This window comes from Myodes glareolus, chromosome 13, assembly GCF_982192425.1.
Source record: "Myodes glareolus chromosome 13, mMyoGla1.1, whole genome shotgun sequence".
NCBI lineage: Eukaryota > Metazoa > Chordata > Mammalia > Rodentia > Cricetidae > Myodes > Myodes glareolus.
The window spans coordinates 18,825,601-18,839,366 of NC_142038.1; the positions used below are offsets into that span (position 1 = coordinate 18,825,601).

Genomic DNA, 13,766 nt, shown 5'->3' on the forward strand with positions numbered 1-13,766 from the left:
GTCCTTCCAACATACCACAGCACCATCAGCCTCAACTTTACAGCAACTGACTCTTCTAGGCTCCAATTCTCATTTCTAAAGGAAATAAATAAATAAATAGGATGTGGAGTAGGGCACAAAGTTAGCAGTTCACTCTGTGCTCAGATGTGGCCAAGTTTTCCATGGACTTTACACTTTTAAGGGGCTTCTGATTTTCCTTTCTGCTTACTTGGAGATTCCATTATCTGGAGAAATTGGTAGGTAAAGAAATCAAGGCAAGTCATTAGATGCTTTAAAAAAAAGAGAGAGAGAGAGCTCTGGTCTTTCACATCCCAAAATTAGTTTAAAAAAAAAAAAAGCTTCTCAAATGGAAAGGACCCCCATATTTTCCAAGGATTCAGTCACTTAAAAATTACCCCAGTCTTTCACATTACTATGGGTTTCTAGCTGAAGTGTTGGGGGAGGGTTGTTTTTTTTTTTTTTCCACAGCTGTTGTTAGTTTCCACCGTTCTTTCTTACCGCACTGAAATCCAGTAAATCACTCAGCTCTTTGTCCGTCCCTAAGGCAGCCATTCGCTGTTGGTGATGCATTTTAGCAAATCACACAAACCTAGAAACATGGAAATAACCGCAATCAGAAAATCCAGTCCCAATCCTTGAAGAAAACACAATCGGATTTTTGGAGACTGGGGGGTTGAAGGGGTGGGGAGATATGGGAGCGGATGGGATTAAGGTAGAAAGGAGTGAGGAATGGGGGAGACTTGTTGGGTTTTGTTTTGATTTTTTTTTAATGGAATAGGCAGCAATAGCAAAAAAAAAAAAAAAACAAATAGCGATATTGTATTTCCAAAGAGACGATCAAACTAGTAAAATCCACTATAAAACCAAATCCTGGAAAGAAGGGGGGTATAGCCGCTCTTCAGCGCATCAATTTATGCAACAGGAGGTAGAGCGAGAAATGAATGGATCACAGAGAAAAGAGAAACTACTGCACGAACCGGTCTCAACTTTCCCCCCCACCCTCCACCCCACCCCCTCACACGCACACACTCACTCGCACACACTCACAGCACTCCCCCCTGCCCTGCAAAGTAGCTCGAAAGAAATTAAAGACCAGCGGTCCCTGGAGTGCAAACCCGTCTACAGGGGGTGGGGTGGCCTGGGAGGGGGAGCCGAGCGGAGGCTCCGGTCCTCTAATTGTCCCGCACCCCTAATTTGTGAAAGAAAGGGTTGTTTAAAAAAAAAGAAGAAGAAGGAAAAAAAAAATTGAAGTCAGGCCCATTGGCAAAGTGCGCTGTGCCCGGGAGCCCGCCGGGCCCGGAGGGGGCGGGGGCCGGGGGAGAGGACGCCGTCGCTCCTGAGCTCCCGAACCCCGGCAGGGACAGCAGGGACCACGGGGCCCCCGAGCCCAAGCGCGGTCGCCCAGCCCGGCCCGGCCCGGCCCCGTCGCGCATCCGCCCAGCCGGCCCTGCCGCGCCGCTACCTACCGCCCGCGCGCGACGAGGGGCTCCCGGTGCAGCGCCGGCGCCCAGGCGGCGGTCATGTCTATCCCCCTGCCTCAGCCACCACCACCTCTTCCAACGGCCGGCGCCCGCGCCCGCGCCCGCTCCGATTTCCCCGCCGCCGCCGCCGCCGCCGCCGATCCGCAGACACACAGCCAAGATCCCTGACTCTTAACACCAACTCTCTTCTCCCGGGAGGGGAGGGGACGAGGGAAGGGGGGAGGGGGAACACGGCGAGGCGCACGGAATTGCAAGTTCAGCAAAGAAATGGGTGGGGGGGCTCCGGCGGGGAGACGCGGCGCTCCGGGCCAGGCTGCCGGGGAAACACCCCCACCCCAGAAAAGAAAAAAAAAATCCCAGCACCACCCCCGTCGCGAAATAAATAAATAAATAAATAAAACCCACCAAGGAAAATTCACCCAGCACCTCATTTTTCCCCTCAGATGGCCAGTTACAATCTGAAGCCTGAACAGTTCAGGGTTTGCCGGGTTCATCCATCGGAGGCACTTTGAAATTGATTCGAGTTTACATCCCCTCTCACTTCTCTCTGTGTGTCTCTGTGTGTGTGTCTCTCTCTCTGTGTCTCTCTGTCTCTCTGTCTCTCTCTCTCTCTCTCTCTCTCTCACACACACACACACACACACACATACACGAGCGCGCGCGCACACACACTCACACACACTGCAAAGCAAGTTTTGCTTTGCTGCAAATACACGTGATGCATAAAGACTTTGCCAAGACGAACAATATTTTTCTTTTCCATACAGAAACCCATCCTAGGGAGATATTTTGTTTGGGTAGTTTTGCGTTGGGGGTGAAACCTGAATCGCAGACTTTCTTCCTTTCGCCCTTAACTTACTAAATCGTATAGTTGCAAACTTTGTTTTAAAAAGGAAACAAACAAGGTAATTTTAGGGAATGAATATGGTTTTGTTTTTACACTTGAGTTCCTAGGTACTCCAAGTCCGCGCTCGGCAGCACTTCAAGTTTTCAACTCGACATTTACCACTACAGGCCCTATATGCTCTTGAAACACACTTTTTCACACTACTTTTTAGGATAAAAATTAAGCTTTGAAATTATCTTTTCGTAATAACATGCGTGCTTTACCCAGTATATGCAACATTTACTATTTTAATGTTAAAAAACACATTTGCCCAACCCTGGTATTGCTAGATGTGCGAGTACGTACCGAAATGCATGCACACACGTTTTCCCATTGGCAATTATTTAATAGGCTGTTCCTTTTGTTTGAATAAAACATTGGGATCAACATTCTAAAAATTCAGTTCAATTACAAACAGTTTACTCTGACAGCGAATTGTAACGTTACCTTCAATGGCCACAAATATGCTCACAATATTCCAAGGAAAGAGACTTTAAAAAAAAAAAAAGACAAAAATCTTCTGCAAGTACTTAGTATCTCACATGTGTATTCCCCCAAAAGAGTATTTTAAGTAGTAGTCAGTCCTGTTCCAGGGTTAGCCACAGATTACAAGATTATGCACCTGGCTCTGGCTTTTGCATTTTCCATCATTAAACTGTAACAAAATTCCCTCCCCCCAAAAAGTAACCATTTAAAAAAAATCCAACAACTTTTTCTTATCGTTTATAAAAAATAATCAACACAGGATAGTTATAATTGCTCTTCAGTCTTGTTGGTTGTATTTTTTTTCTTCTCTTTCAAAGTCCTAAACTTGTTCCAAGTTTAGAGGCGTCTCATCATCCTCCTCCTCCTCAACACCATCATTGACTCCCCCGAGGAGTCACATTGATAATAATAGGTTTCCCTGAAAGATACATTGTAATCCATTCACATCCGGGCACTGCGGCTTATAAAGAGAAGGCGCTGCGGCCGCGGCTGCTCCACCAGACAATGACTGGGGAGGGGCGGGGCGGGAGCGCGCGACCATAGAGTGGTAAACACAGCGCCTAGAGAGGCCGCCAAGATGGCGGCACGCTAAGCCACACCCCCTCCGGGAAGCGGGGCGGGCGGCCCCGCGGGCGGGCGGGTGGGTCTCAGGTCGCCTGCCCCAGAGCGCGCCTCGCGCCGGGATCCGTGTCCGGCCCTGATCTGTGCCTCCAGTGCCGTTCCCGCAGCTGGAATGAACTCGCCGGGAGGCCCGGAAGATGCCGTGCGGGCCACAGGCAGCTGTGGATGCAGGTTTTTCAGCCAGGCTTGGACTGTATGGGGAAAGGCCACCAAGCCAAGTGTGATCCTGGACTGGAAGAGTGACAGGGTGCTCTCCTCCTCCTTGGTGCCCACCCTATTTTTTTTTCTTTTCTTTTTCTATTTTTTTTTTAAATAAGCTTCCAGGGGTGAAAGACCTTGATTAGTGCAGAATTCTTTTATTGATGCAAGATTCACATGACTCTTATACCATAAACCATGATGCACTCAACTTCCAGTTCTGACCAAGCAATTACCTTCTCAAAACTGTTTTCTTGTCGGCAAACAAGGAGACCTTGAAATATCTGATAAGGGTGATGCTACCACTATACAAAAATCCTGTTTGCATCGCTAATTCATTAATGATTCACTGATAGCCCTAACCTAGCCATTTGAGATTGTAGATGCCCTGGTCTCCAAAGAATAGTGTCCAATTCTCCCAATAGAAAACTTATTCTGTTCTAGACATTGTTCTAAGAATTTCACAAATGTAGGCTACATTGATGCACAGAATGAAGCTAGAATGTTGGTCACCTCTGGTCACCTCTTTACTTTACCTATATACAACAAGAGAAGCAAGTGCAATAGCAAAGCCCAACCCAAAGGAGAAGTTTATTAAAAGGTATAAATTTTCCTAATTAAAACCAATATCTACATTAAGGTGTAGAGCCCACCTTAGAAGGCAGTCTGACCAGAGTCCACATTCACCCATATTCCCAAATCACCTGGCAGTGGGGATGTCCTTGTCTCTAGTTTCTAATTCTAATATGTAGTGGTGGACAGAATTGAGATCTTTTGCTTATATGTGAGTTTTTACAGGACAAGAATTGGGACATTTATGGGTTATTTCACACATGAAGACTCCAGTCTTTTATCCCCATTCCACATTCTCTTCTTAAAATAATATTTTACATTTAGCCACCACTTTATGCTGCATTATCACAAGCATTATCTCGGGTTCCCAGAGTAAGCCTCGGCAGGCTCCGGAAAAAATGATGTAATGAAAAGATCACAAACATTGGCTTGGAAAATATATTCCACTGGCTCTACCTCTAATCAGCTCCGTGACCTAAGACTCCATGCCAATGGCTTTTGCTGTAAAACGCAGAGGCTAGATTAGATAATCCCATAAAATCCCTCTTAGCTTTGAGGTTTGGAAGATTCACCCTCCTGAATTACAATACAAGGGAAGCAACTGATCTGTCCAGAAATCACCGATAAGATCAAATTTGGGTTCTAAAAACACCCTGCTAGTCTAGTGTGTGTGTTTTTTTTCCTGACCCCTTTTGATCAAGAAGAAACATGCAACTCTGCTTCCTGCTTCACATGAAGAGACAAATGTGAGTGCGCTAGTCTTTATTTTTTTCCTGAACTGTCAGATGAAAAGTACTTTCTAATTATACTTATGGAAGTCGGAGGCACCTTAGAAAAGGGTATTTGGGAGGACATGGTAAAGTTTAGAAATAAAAGAGTTGGTGTAGTAGGTACCTTTTTGGTGCTGCCTTGGTCTAGAGACTCCCCCAGAAAACTTACTGTGTATCCTGTGTGTCTTAGTCAACTCTGGCTGCTGTAACAAGGTGAGATATACTAGCTGACTTGAACACCATGCATTCACTTTACACAGTTCCAGGGTCGGGTTCAGTTAGGATTCTTCCTCTTCCTCTTCCTGGCTTGCAGATGCTATGCTCTTTCCAGCTATGCTCTTGTGTGATTGTCAGAAAGAGAACTCTGGTGTCTTTCTCTCATGAAATTAGAGGCTATCTATGACCTCATCTAAGCTGAATCGCTTCCCAAAGAAATTTCTTCCACTTCCCAGCACACTGGGGCTTCAGTAAAGGAGTGGGAGGTGGAGTACAAACACACCAATATTTAGTCTCTAAAAGAGTAGAAACTTTCGTGGATGCCACAAGATTCCTTCCAACCCCAGCCAAGCAGTCCCCAAACACAGCCGTGAAGGTGAGTGGTGAAAAAGACATGAGTTATGATCAGCTGGCCAGAGCGGGTACCAAGGAGTCCGATCTATGTGGGTGTCATGGTTCTAGAAATCAGAAATCACGAGTAAATGGATAAAACTTCTCTAGTTACAGAGAATGGTCTTGGGAATTCCAAAAGAAAAGTTGACAATGAAATCCTGAAATCCTGACTGTCGTGTGTGTGTGTGTGTGTGTGTGTGTGTGTGTGTGTGTATTTCCCCACCATCTAGAGGACTCACTGCCCCCCGTCCAGCCTTTCCTCAGCTGAGCTGTTCTGAGAATTTTCCTGATTGTTACACCTAACGAAGAAGACCGTAACTGGACTTGGGCACACTTCAAACTCCAGTGTTGTCAATGTTATCATTAACATTTTAAATTATGTTTTTAATTAAAATAAAATTACATCACTTTCTGCTAGGTGGTGCCGGGCAAACCTTTAATCCCAGCACTCAGAAGCAAAGACAGGTGGATCTTTGTGAGGTCAAGGCCAGCCTGGTCTACAGAGCAAGTTCCAGGGCAGGCAAGGAAAAAATTCTATACAGAGAAACCCTGTCTCAAAATACCAATAATGATGATGATGATGATGATAATGATGATGATGATAAAAAGAATAATATTACTTTCCCTCCTTGATTTTCTCCTTCTAACCCTCACAGATACCCTTGAACTCTTCCAATGGCCCTTTCCAAGTTGGTAGCGTCTTTGATTGTTATCATTACATAAGTGTGTGTATCACACACACACACACACACACACACACACACACACATATATATATACAACTTGCTCAGTTCATTTTTGTTGCTTGTGCATACATGGTTTCAGAACTAATCATTGTGCATTGGAAAACCAGTAAGAGGATCCATCCCTTGTGAGAGGGCAAGTTACCCTTCTTCCAGCAGCCATTAATTACCTGTAGTTTGTTGTCTAGGGATGAGATGCCTAAAAATTTCCCCCCTCCACATTACCATGTTCATGAATATTGACCTCACTCCGTTCTTGTTTATGCAGCCACTTCTAGGAGAGACTGCATCACAGCAGACTTCTTGGTATTCTGGCTCTTACCATCTTTCCACCCCCTTTTCAGCAATGTTCACTGATTCACAGGTACAGGAGTTGTGATGGAGATGCACCCACTGGGGCCAGGCTCCCTATTACCTGTTGATCTCTGAGTTGTGTCCATCTGTGGTTTTCTGTGATGCTCTCTACTTGCTTTAACTAGAGGTGTCTTTGTTGATGCGTGGTAGCTACAGTTCTCTGTTGGTAGAAGTATAAGATTTAGGATGTAGTAAGGAATTATTCTGGTCTAGCAAAGTGGCAGTAGTAGATTCTCTTCTAAGGTCTATGATCTCCAACCCTGGGAAGCAGTCTTGGTTTCCAGTACCAGGCATGATCTCCCTCGTGTTGAGTGGGCCTTTAATCCAATTAGACAGCTTTTAGTGGCCACCAACACTACCATCTGGGTACCACTCATTGCACCGTTTTGCATCTATCTTGCCAGGCTGGTTATTGCTGTGCTGCACAGGTACTGCAGCTGGATAGGACTGTTCTTGCCCTCCCTCGCAAAGTATTTTCCTTCAAGCAGAGAATCCTTTTTCTTGGAGGCAAACGTCCACACTCAACACTACCTAATTCGTGGCACCAAACCCAGAGTCAAGACGGTCCGTACACGGGGCACTTCCTTTTCTATCATTTGGTGACCTTAGGCAAGTTCCACAGCTTCTTAGCCTTTAAGTTGCTGGTGTCCAGATACCTTACATGCCTGCTTTCAACCACGTGATGTGTGAAGTGATTTGAAAAATGACAGAGTCCTATTTAGTGTGTTCAGGTTTATTAGACAATGTCTCCTATCGGCTCAGATGATGGGCTTGGGGGAAATGTTTGGCTCTTGAGGGATATTTCTTTATCAATGCATTAATCCCTTAACAGATCATAATATGTTGTCATTTTGAGGATGTAAGGGAAAGTAGGAGGTGAGTCACTAGGGACATGCCTTTGAAGGAGCTATGTAAGGCCCCTTATGGTCCTCGCCCTGCTAGCTGTCACAAGGTATGCAGCCTTTCTCACATGCTCTCACACCTTGATGCTTTACCTGCTCAGGGACCTGACATCAACAGAACCAAGGACCACAACATGACACCTCTGAAAGCTGAAGCCAACATAAATTACTCTCCCCTTTAAATTGTTTACGTCGCGTATTTTGGTGGAACAATCAAAATCTGGCTACCAGGAAATGTAAAAGCATCATGTCAGTGCAGAATGCCTGAAGATCTGACTCCTCTTTCATGAGTCTAAAAAGAAAGGTAGTATTGAGACTTCCCTGGCTTCAAAAATGATCAGACATTGGAGGGCACTCAGACCCAAGCCTCCATTTATAGTCGTGGATGTCAAGAACCAAATGCTATAGCCTGTTCAAGGTCATCTCACTAATTGAGTGCAGAGGTAAAAGGAGTGACTGAAGGCCCAGCCAGAATCTCACAGCAGTCTCCCTCTGATTCTACTCTGCTTCCTTAGCGTGGTCTAAGTTAAAATAACAAACAGACAAACACAAACAAACAAAGAGGCATCGGCTCGCCACCGCTGTGCTGATAAAATTAAGAGAGGAGGAAAAGTCAGTAAACAGCTTCCCAGCTTTTACTTTGTGTCAGGGACTGTTCTCACAGGACCTGAGGCAAAAGTGTTGGCAAAGAAAACAAAATGATAGAAATGTCAAGGGCAGTCTTGATTGAGACTGAGCCGCAGTGAATACGACACTGCCTATGGCGGACGTGCACGAGGGGGCTGGCTGGCACAAATATTTTCCGATTAATAAAACCAGTGGACATAGCAGTCTGTGAAATCAGTCTGTGTCTTTTGCCTTACTAATGACGAGTCTGAAAGGCTAGAGCCTCCCGCAGCAACTTAGTGCTTCCAAACGTCGGGTAGGCTCACAGTAATCTGGAAACTTGTTAAAGCTCACCCGGCTGGGATTTCTGCAACCATCCTAGTTTCGCAATTGACAGGTGGCCTTACACAGTTTCGTGGGGTTACCCATGGCTGTATTGACATTCCAGCGGATGGGATCCCCACAGAAACCACGGATCTACCCATACGTGGACTCCAATAATATCCATTGACATCTATGGCCTCTGGGTCAAGGAACCTTGATCAAATGGTTTGTAACTTAGCAACATCTGGCCCACACTAGGTCTCTTATCTCTTTCAGTCCGGCCGTGCCAGTGAGCCCAGTCTTTTTCATTTAGGAAGCTTTTTATGCTTTTAATCTTTTAGGAACCTTCCTGTGTGGGACTGTTGGAGGGTATCCCTGTTGGCAGACCTCAAATGCAATCATGCCACCGCAACAAAGAAGGGTCTCTGATCACTCCTAGTACACCAAGAAGGGAAGGACACAGTGAGACCCCGCCCTTGCTGCCTCACAGACCCCCACACAGACCTGCTTGTCATGCCATGGACTTTTGTGGGGAGGGAACGTTGAGACTCCTTACCTACACTGCACAAAGTGTAGGTCAAGCTGCACTTCCCACCCTATATTCTGTTTGGAAGTGATCCTCTGCGCCAATGTTCTCCTCAGCTGGGAAGTGACTACTTTCCCTGATTAAGAAAAACAAGTTCAGAGTGTTTCTCACCACAGCCAGAACTCTAATATATCTAGGTATGGAAAACTTCAAAAACATAAATGGACCAATGAGATCTCGACCGGCCCATGGTTGTTTTTTCTGTTTCTTCGTGAGATGACATCCCATGTGTTTCTATCACTCCACATGGATTTTCTGGAACTGTGTTAATGAGTGAAATACGCAATCATGAGATAATCTGGGGAGATTGTTAAATGCATTTAATTCTCAAGATAGCCTCACAGGGCAAGTGCACAGACATTCTTGTGCCATATTTGAGGAAGCTGGGATGCACGGAAATGAAGTGTTTCACAAAACACTTTCGAGACGTGAGTAAGGAGCCAAAATCAGAGCTCTGATGGAGGCCCCATTCTACATGTCCTTGACTCTGTTACCCTTGGCTCTGCGACACCTGTGTCCCAGGCTTCTCATCCACCCCTCTTCTCAACCTGCTCCAGTGCTTCATCTTTGTTGGCATGCCCCACGGACTAGGATATTCTTGGATGCCGCTCCTGCCTCATAGTGATGTGTATGTGGGGAATTAAAAATAACTACTCCAGTAGCTTACCTCAAAATTAAGGTAATTATTAGATCAATGACTTTCCTTTTAAAATAATGTTCTGTATTCCAAATCTCAATAAAAAATGGGCTTTAGATTATCAGCAGTCTTGGCAAATCCACATTATATCCATGGGCCATTACCGTCGATAATTGAGAATACATACACATGCTAATCAATCATTTATTCCTGCCTCCCATCTCTCCGGCATGGTTCTAGATATTGTGTGGTTCAGCCTTAAAATGGGGAGGCACGGTCGCATTTTATCACCCTCTATTATACAGAAATATAATTGCAGATATTACAGACTTGGAGGAAGTCAGGAGGAAGGAGGGCTGTGCTGAAATTCTTCCCAGAGCTGCTGGCAATAATTTTATAGTATAGCAACATTTCATTGTCTACTAAAGGTATCATTTCCACCTTTTCCCTGTAGCTCAGGAAAACAAGAAGTAAAATGAACACAACATAAAATGTAACGGGCTGTACTTCCACGTTCAATTTGTGTCGAAAGCTGTCCCTTTGGGGGATAGAAAAAATACTGGGTTGAGAACAAAATGCCAGATTGAAACCTTGCCAGTGCTGTGGTCATAGGCACATGGTTGGAGTCCTGGAACTAAGAACATTTTATGGATAGATGATCTTGAAAGTATAGGCTATTCTATGCAATGCAGACTACTTGGTTATACCCAAGGCCCTTAGCCACCCAATGCCAGTAGTGTTCCTGAACCTCACAACTTGTGACAACTAAAACTGCCTCTGTATAATTTGTTCTGGCTAAGTCACCCTGACTGGGAACTATTGCTGTAACTCAACTCCTTTGAGTTACTCACAACCATCATCCCATCTTTTACAAAACTAAGGACCACGGCACTCTAGAGCGTGGCAAACAGAATCTAATGCATCCACACTTTGTGAACTATGAGTTATCACTTAAGGTAGTAATGATGTGTTCTCTTTATATTTTATTTGGCCTATGCTGTGTTTGAAAGTTCTTTATGCAATTTGAAATATGGAATTCATTGAACCTGTAATATACATTTCTGAACATATTTCTAAAGGAGAGTAGGAAATACTTACAGCAGATGGGATGGACAGCCACTTCCCTTTCAACACTGTCAATAAACTAATAGCTAACTTTGCTCTGTTTCATAACCGCAGGCTGCCTCCCAGCCTCTGGCTAAATCTATTTAGCAAAGGGCTGATGTCAGTCTCAAGGGGAGTCAGGTGCACAGATATTTGGCATCCCTAGGACTAGAGAAAAACATCACAAGGATCATGTCTTACCATCCTAAAGCAGGAGATCATCTCCAGCTATAAAGCACACCCCAGGAGACCAGTGCTCCCGAGGTGATAGCAGCTCCCTTGAAAGGGTTTGGAAAACCATGTAGCCTCTGGATGTCGGATCCTGAATGATGGTCCTTGGTCCACCCTTCTAGACCAAGTGCTTCATGAAGGTACAGTCCTCCTGTGCTTTTCCCTGTAGCCATCACAATGCATAAGGAAGTCACTGCACAAAGTAGGCACTTGACCCAATTTTATTGAACTATTAGATGATCATTCTGCTGTATCATGCAAATAAAAATAACTATTCTAAAGAACACAGGATAGAAAGATTTTGCATATAAATATTGCCTGTAGAATTAGTTTGTCAACTGAAGCTTGGGGAATAAAGATAAAATTTTCACTCCAAATAACATGTAATATTCACCATGAAAGCAGAGTAAATATTTTTCAAGGCAAAAAAAAAGTGCCGGCTAAAAATAAAACAATAATCAGACTCAATATTGATTAGAATATGATTTGTTCAATCACGTTTGCCCTTTTGGTGGATGGATGACAATTGAAATACTAGAGAATATTTATCTCCTATAACAATTATGCTAAATTAACTCATAATGCACACTCAATAACACTGTTTACATATACTCCTATTGCTAGGAAGGCGCTATCTAATTCATTTTCACATATGAAAATTTAGTAAGTTTATAGAATTATATAACCCTCCCTAGAAACGCTGATGGACTCTTTTGCACATATCTCGGAGGGAGGGGAGAGACGAACAGTGGGCAACATCATTTGCCATATGTTCAGCAATACCCACAGCTCAGAGTCACAATAGACAGAGGTGAGCGTGACTGCGCCATCCTTCCCTGTTGGGGGATATGATGCATTTTAAGTTAATATTTATTCATTTTTCCCCAATACTCACATTTTGTCCTCGGGTTCTCCAGGAAAACAAGCAAAGAAACAATTAACTCCATGGGTGCTCTAGAATTTTTCCTCATCTTTCAAGGAAACCTGTAAACTAATGTCTGGTGAAACTGGATTGTTTGTGAGGGTCAATAGGACAAATTATCAGTTGAAGTTGATAAAGGAGTTTAAGAGAAGTTTGCCAAAAAATTAAAAATATATCATACATGAGGGTGAGTGAAGCTTTCCCTTATAGTCCAAGGCCAGCAGAATCGACAAGAGACCACTTGGCCTGTGAGATGACTCAGAGAATACAGCATTCCCATGCATGCTTGACAACCTGAATTTAGTCCCCAGAATCTCCACGTAGGCAAAAGGGGAAACTCCACAAAGGACCGCATATGGCTGTCCTCTGACTTTCACACACACTTGGTGTTACACACCTCTCCATCACACACTAAATAATAATGAACATGTGTTACTCAAAATATTTTCTTCAGTAACCTTAGGCCCCCAGAGACTGCCTAAAGATCAACAGAAAACCACAAAATTCTGTTTCCTTGGGCTAAATAAAGATTGTGGAATCACTGTTTTGAGCCCCAATTCTAGGCCTGCCAAATAACTTTGTTTACTTAGCAATGGGTGCTGTAAGGTTCATCTTCTGGTTGCCCTAACCATGTTCTCTCACAGTGGAAACATTTGGCTGATGAGGAAAAGGTTGTTGCTGGTACAAAACCCTGTCATCCCCAATTTGCTAATCCCTAAGAAATGAACTCAGAGAAAAGAGAAATGCCAACTATTTTTGGTGGTGGGTTAACAACTGCAGCACATGTACAATCATCCCGGAAGCTGTTTACGGTGTTGGCCTCGGTTACTTCTCCCGTGTACTAATCAAGGGCTGTTTCCCAGCACCTATGAACAAATGGCCTTAGCCCCGTGAATGCTGATAAAACCACAAATCTGCCTTCTTCACTGCGAATCCACCAAGGGAAGCGGTGCACCGCACACACTTTCTCTCTGGTCCGTTAATAGAGAACCAGCAGGGCTGGCCACAAAGCTCCGAAACCACAAACAGACAATGGTAATGTCAACACTTTAGGGAAATTCTCAGCGCCCATTCTCTTTTCCTTGCTAACACTGCAGAGGATTTGGATATACTGACATCCTAAGGGGTTGAGGACTTTGGCTTGGCGGCAATGCAATTTGTTCAATCGTCAGTTAAACTATCAGTCATATCAGGGTCTCAGACCCAATAGTTTATATATATGTGTGTGTGTGTGTGTGTGTGTGTATATACATATATATGTATGTGTGTGTATACAAACATCTATAAATTTATTATATTTTTTAAAAAAATACCAATTCCCACTTCCTCCCCTCCTCCCATTCCCTCCACACACCCTCCCACCCCACCCCCATCTAATCGTAAGAGAGGGTAAGGCACATTGCTTTATGAAAGGTCCAAGGCCCTCCTTACTACATCTAGGCTGAGCAAGGTATCCATCCAAAGAGAACGGGATCCCAAAAAGCCGGTACATGCAGTAGAGATAAATCCTGGTGCCACTGCCAGTGGCTCCTCAGTCTGCCCCAGCCATGCAACTGTCACCCACATTCAGAGGGACTAGTTTGGTCCTATGCTTGTTTCTCCCCAGTCCAGCTGAAGTTGGTGAGCTCCCATTAGCTCAGGTAAACTGTTTCAGTGGATGAACCCTAGACCCAATAGTTTTAAAGATTCACAATGCAAGCTGAAAATTCAACACCACCTATCATTTTGCCACA

The 13,766-nt window shown here is 44.3% G+C and overlaps 1 protein-coding gene across 6 annotated transcripts in view; it reads right to left on the minus strand.

The window, feature by feature from the left end:
• The window catches only part of Tcf4 (transcription factor 4), a 343,415-nt gene extending 340,111 nt beyond the window's left edge, over nt 1–3,304 (minus strand). For 3 of the 6 annotated variants that reach the window (XM_087895929.1, XM_087895927.1, XM_087895924.1), the window contains exons 1-2: nt 1,887–2,097; nt 499–589 (exon numbers count right to left, since the gene is read on the minus strand). In XM_087895929.1, coding sequence (XP_087752055.1) covers nt 499–570 — 72 coding nt within the window. In that variant the 5' untranslated portion in view covers nt 571–589; nt 1,887–2,097. Of the gene's footprint in view, nt 1–498; nt 590–1,466; nt 1,605–1,886; nt 2,098–2,814 lie in introns of those variants that run through there. The other 3 variants (XM_087895926.1, XM_087895928.1, XM_087895925.1) reach the window with 3 other exon arrangements.
• Nucleotides 3,305–13,766: the final 10,462 nt, after the last annotated feature.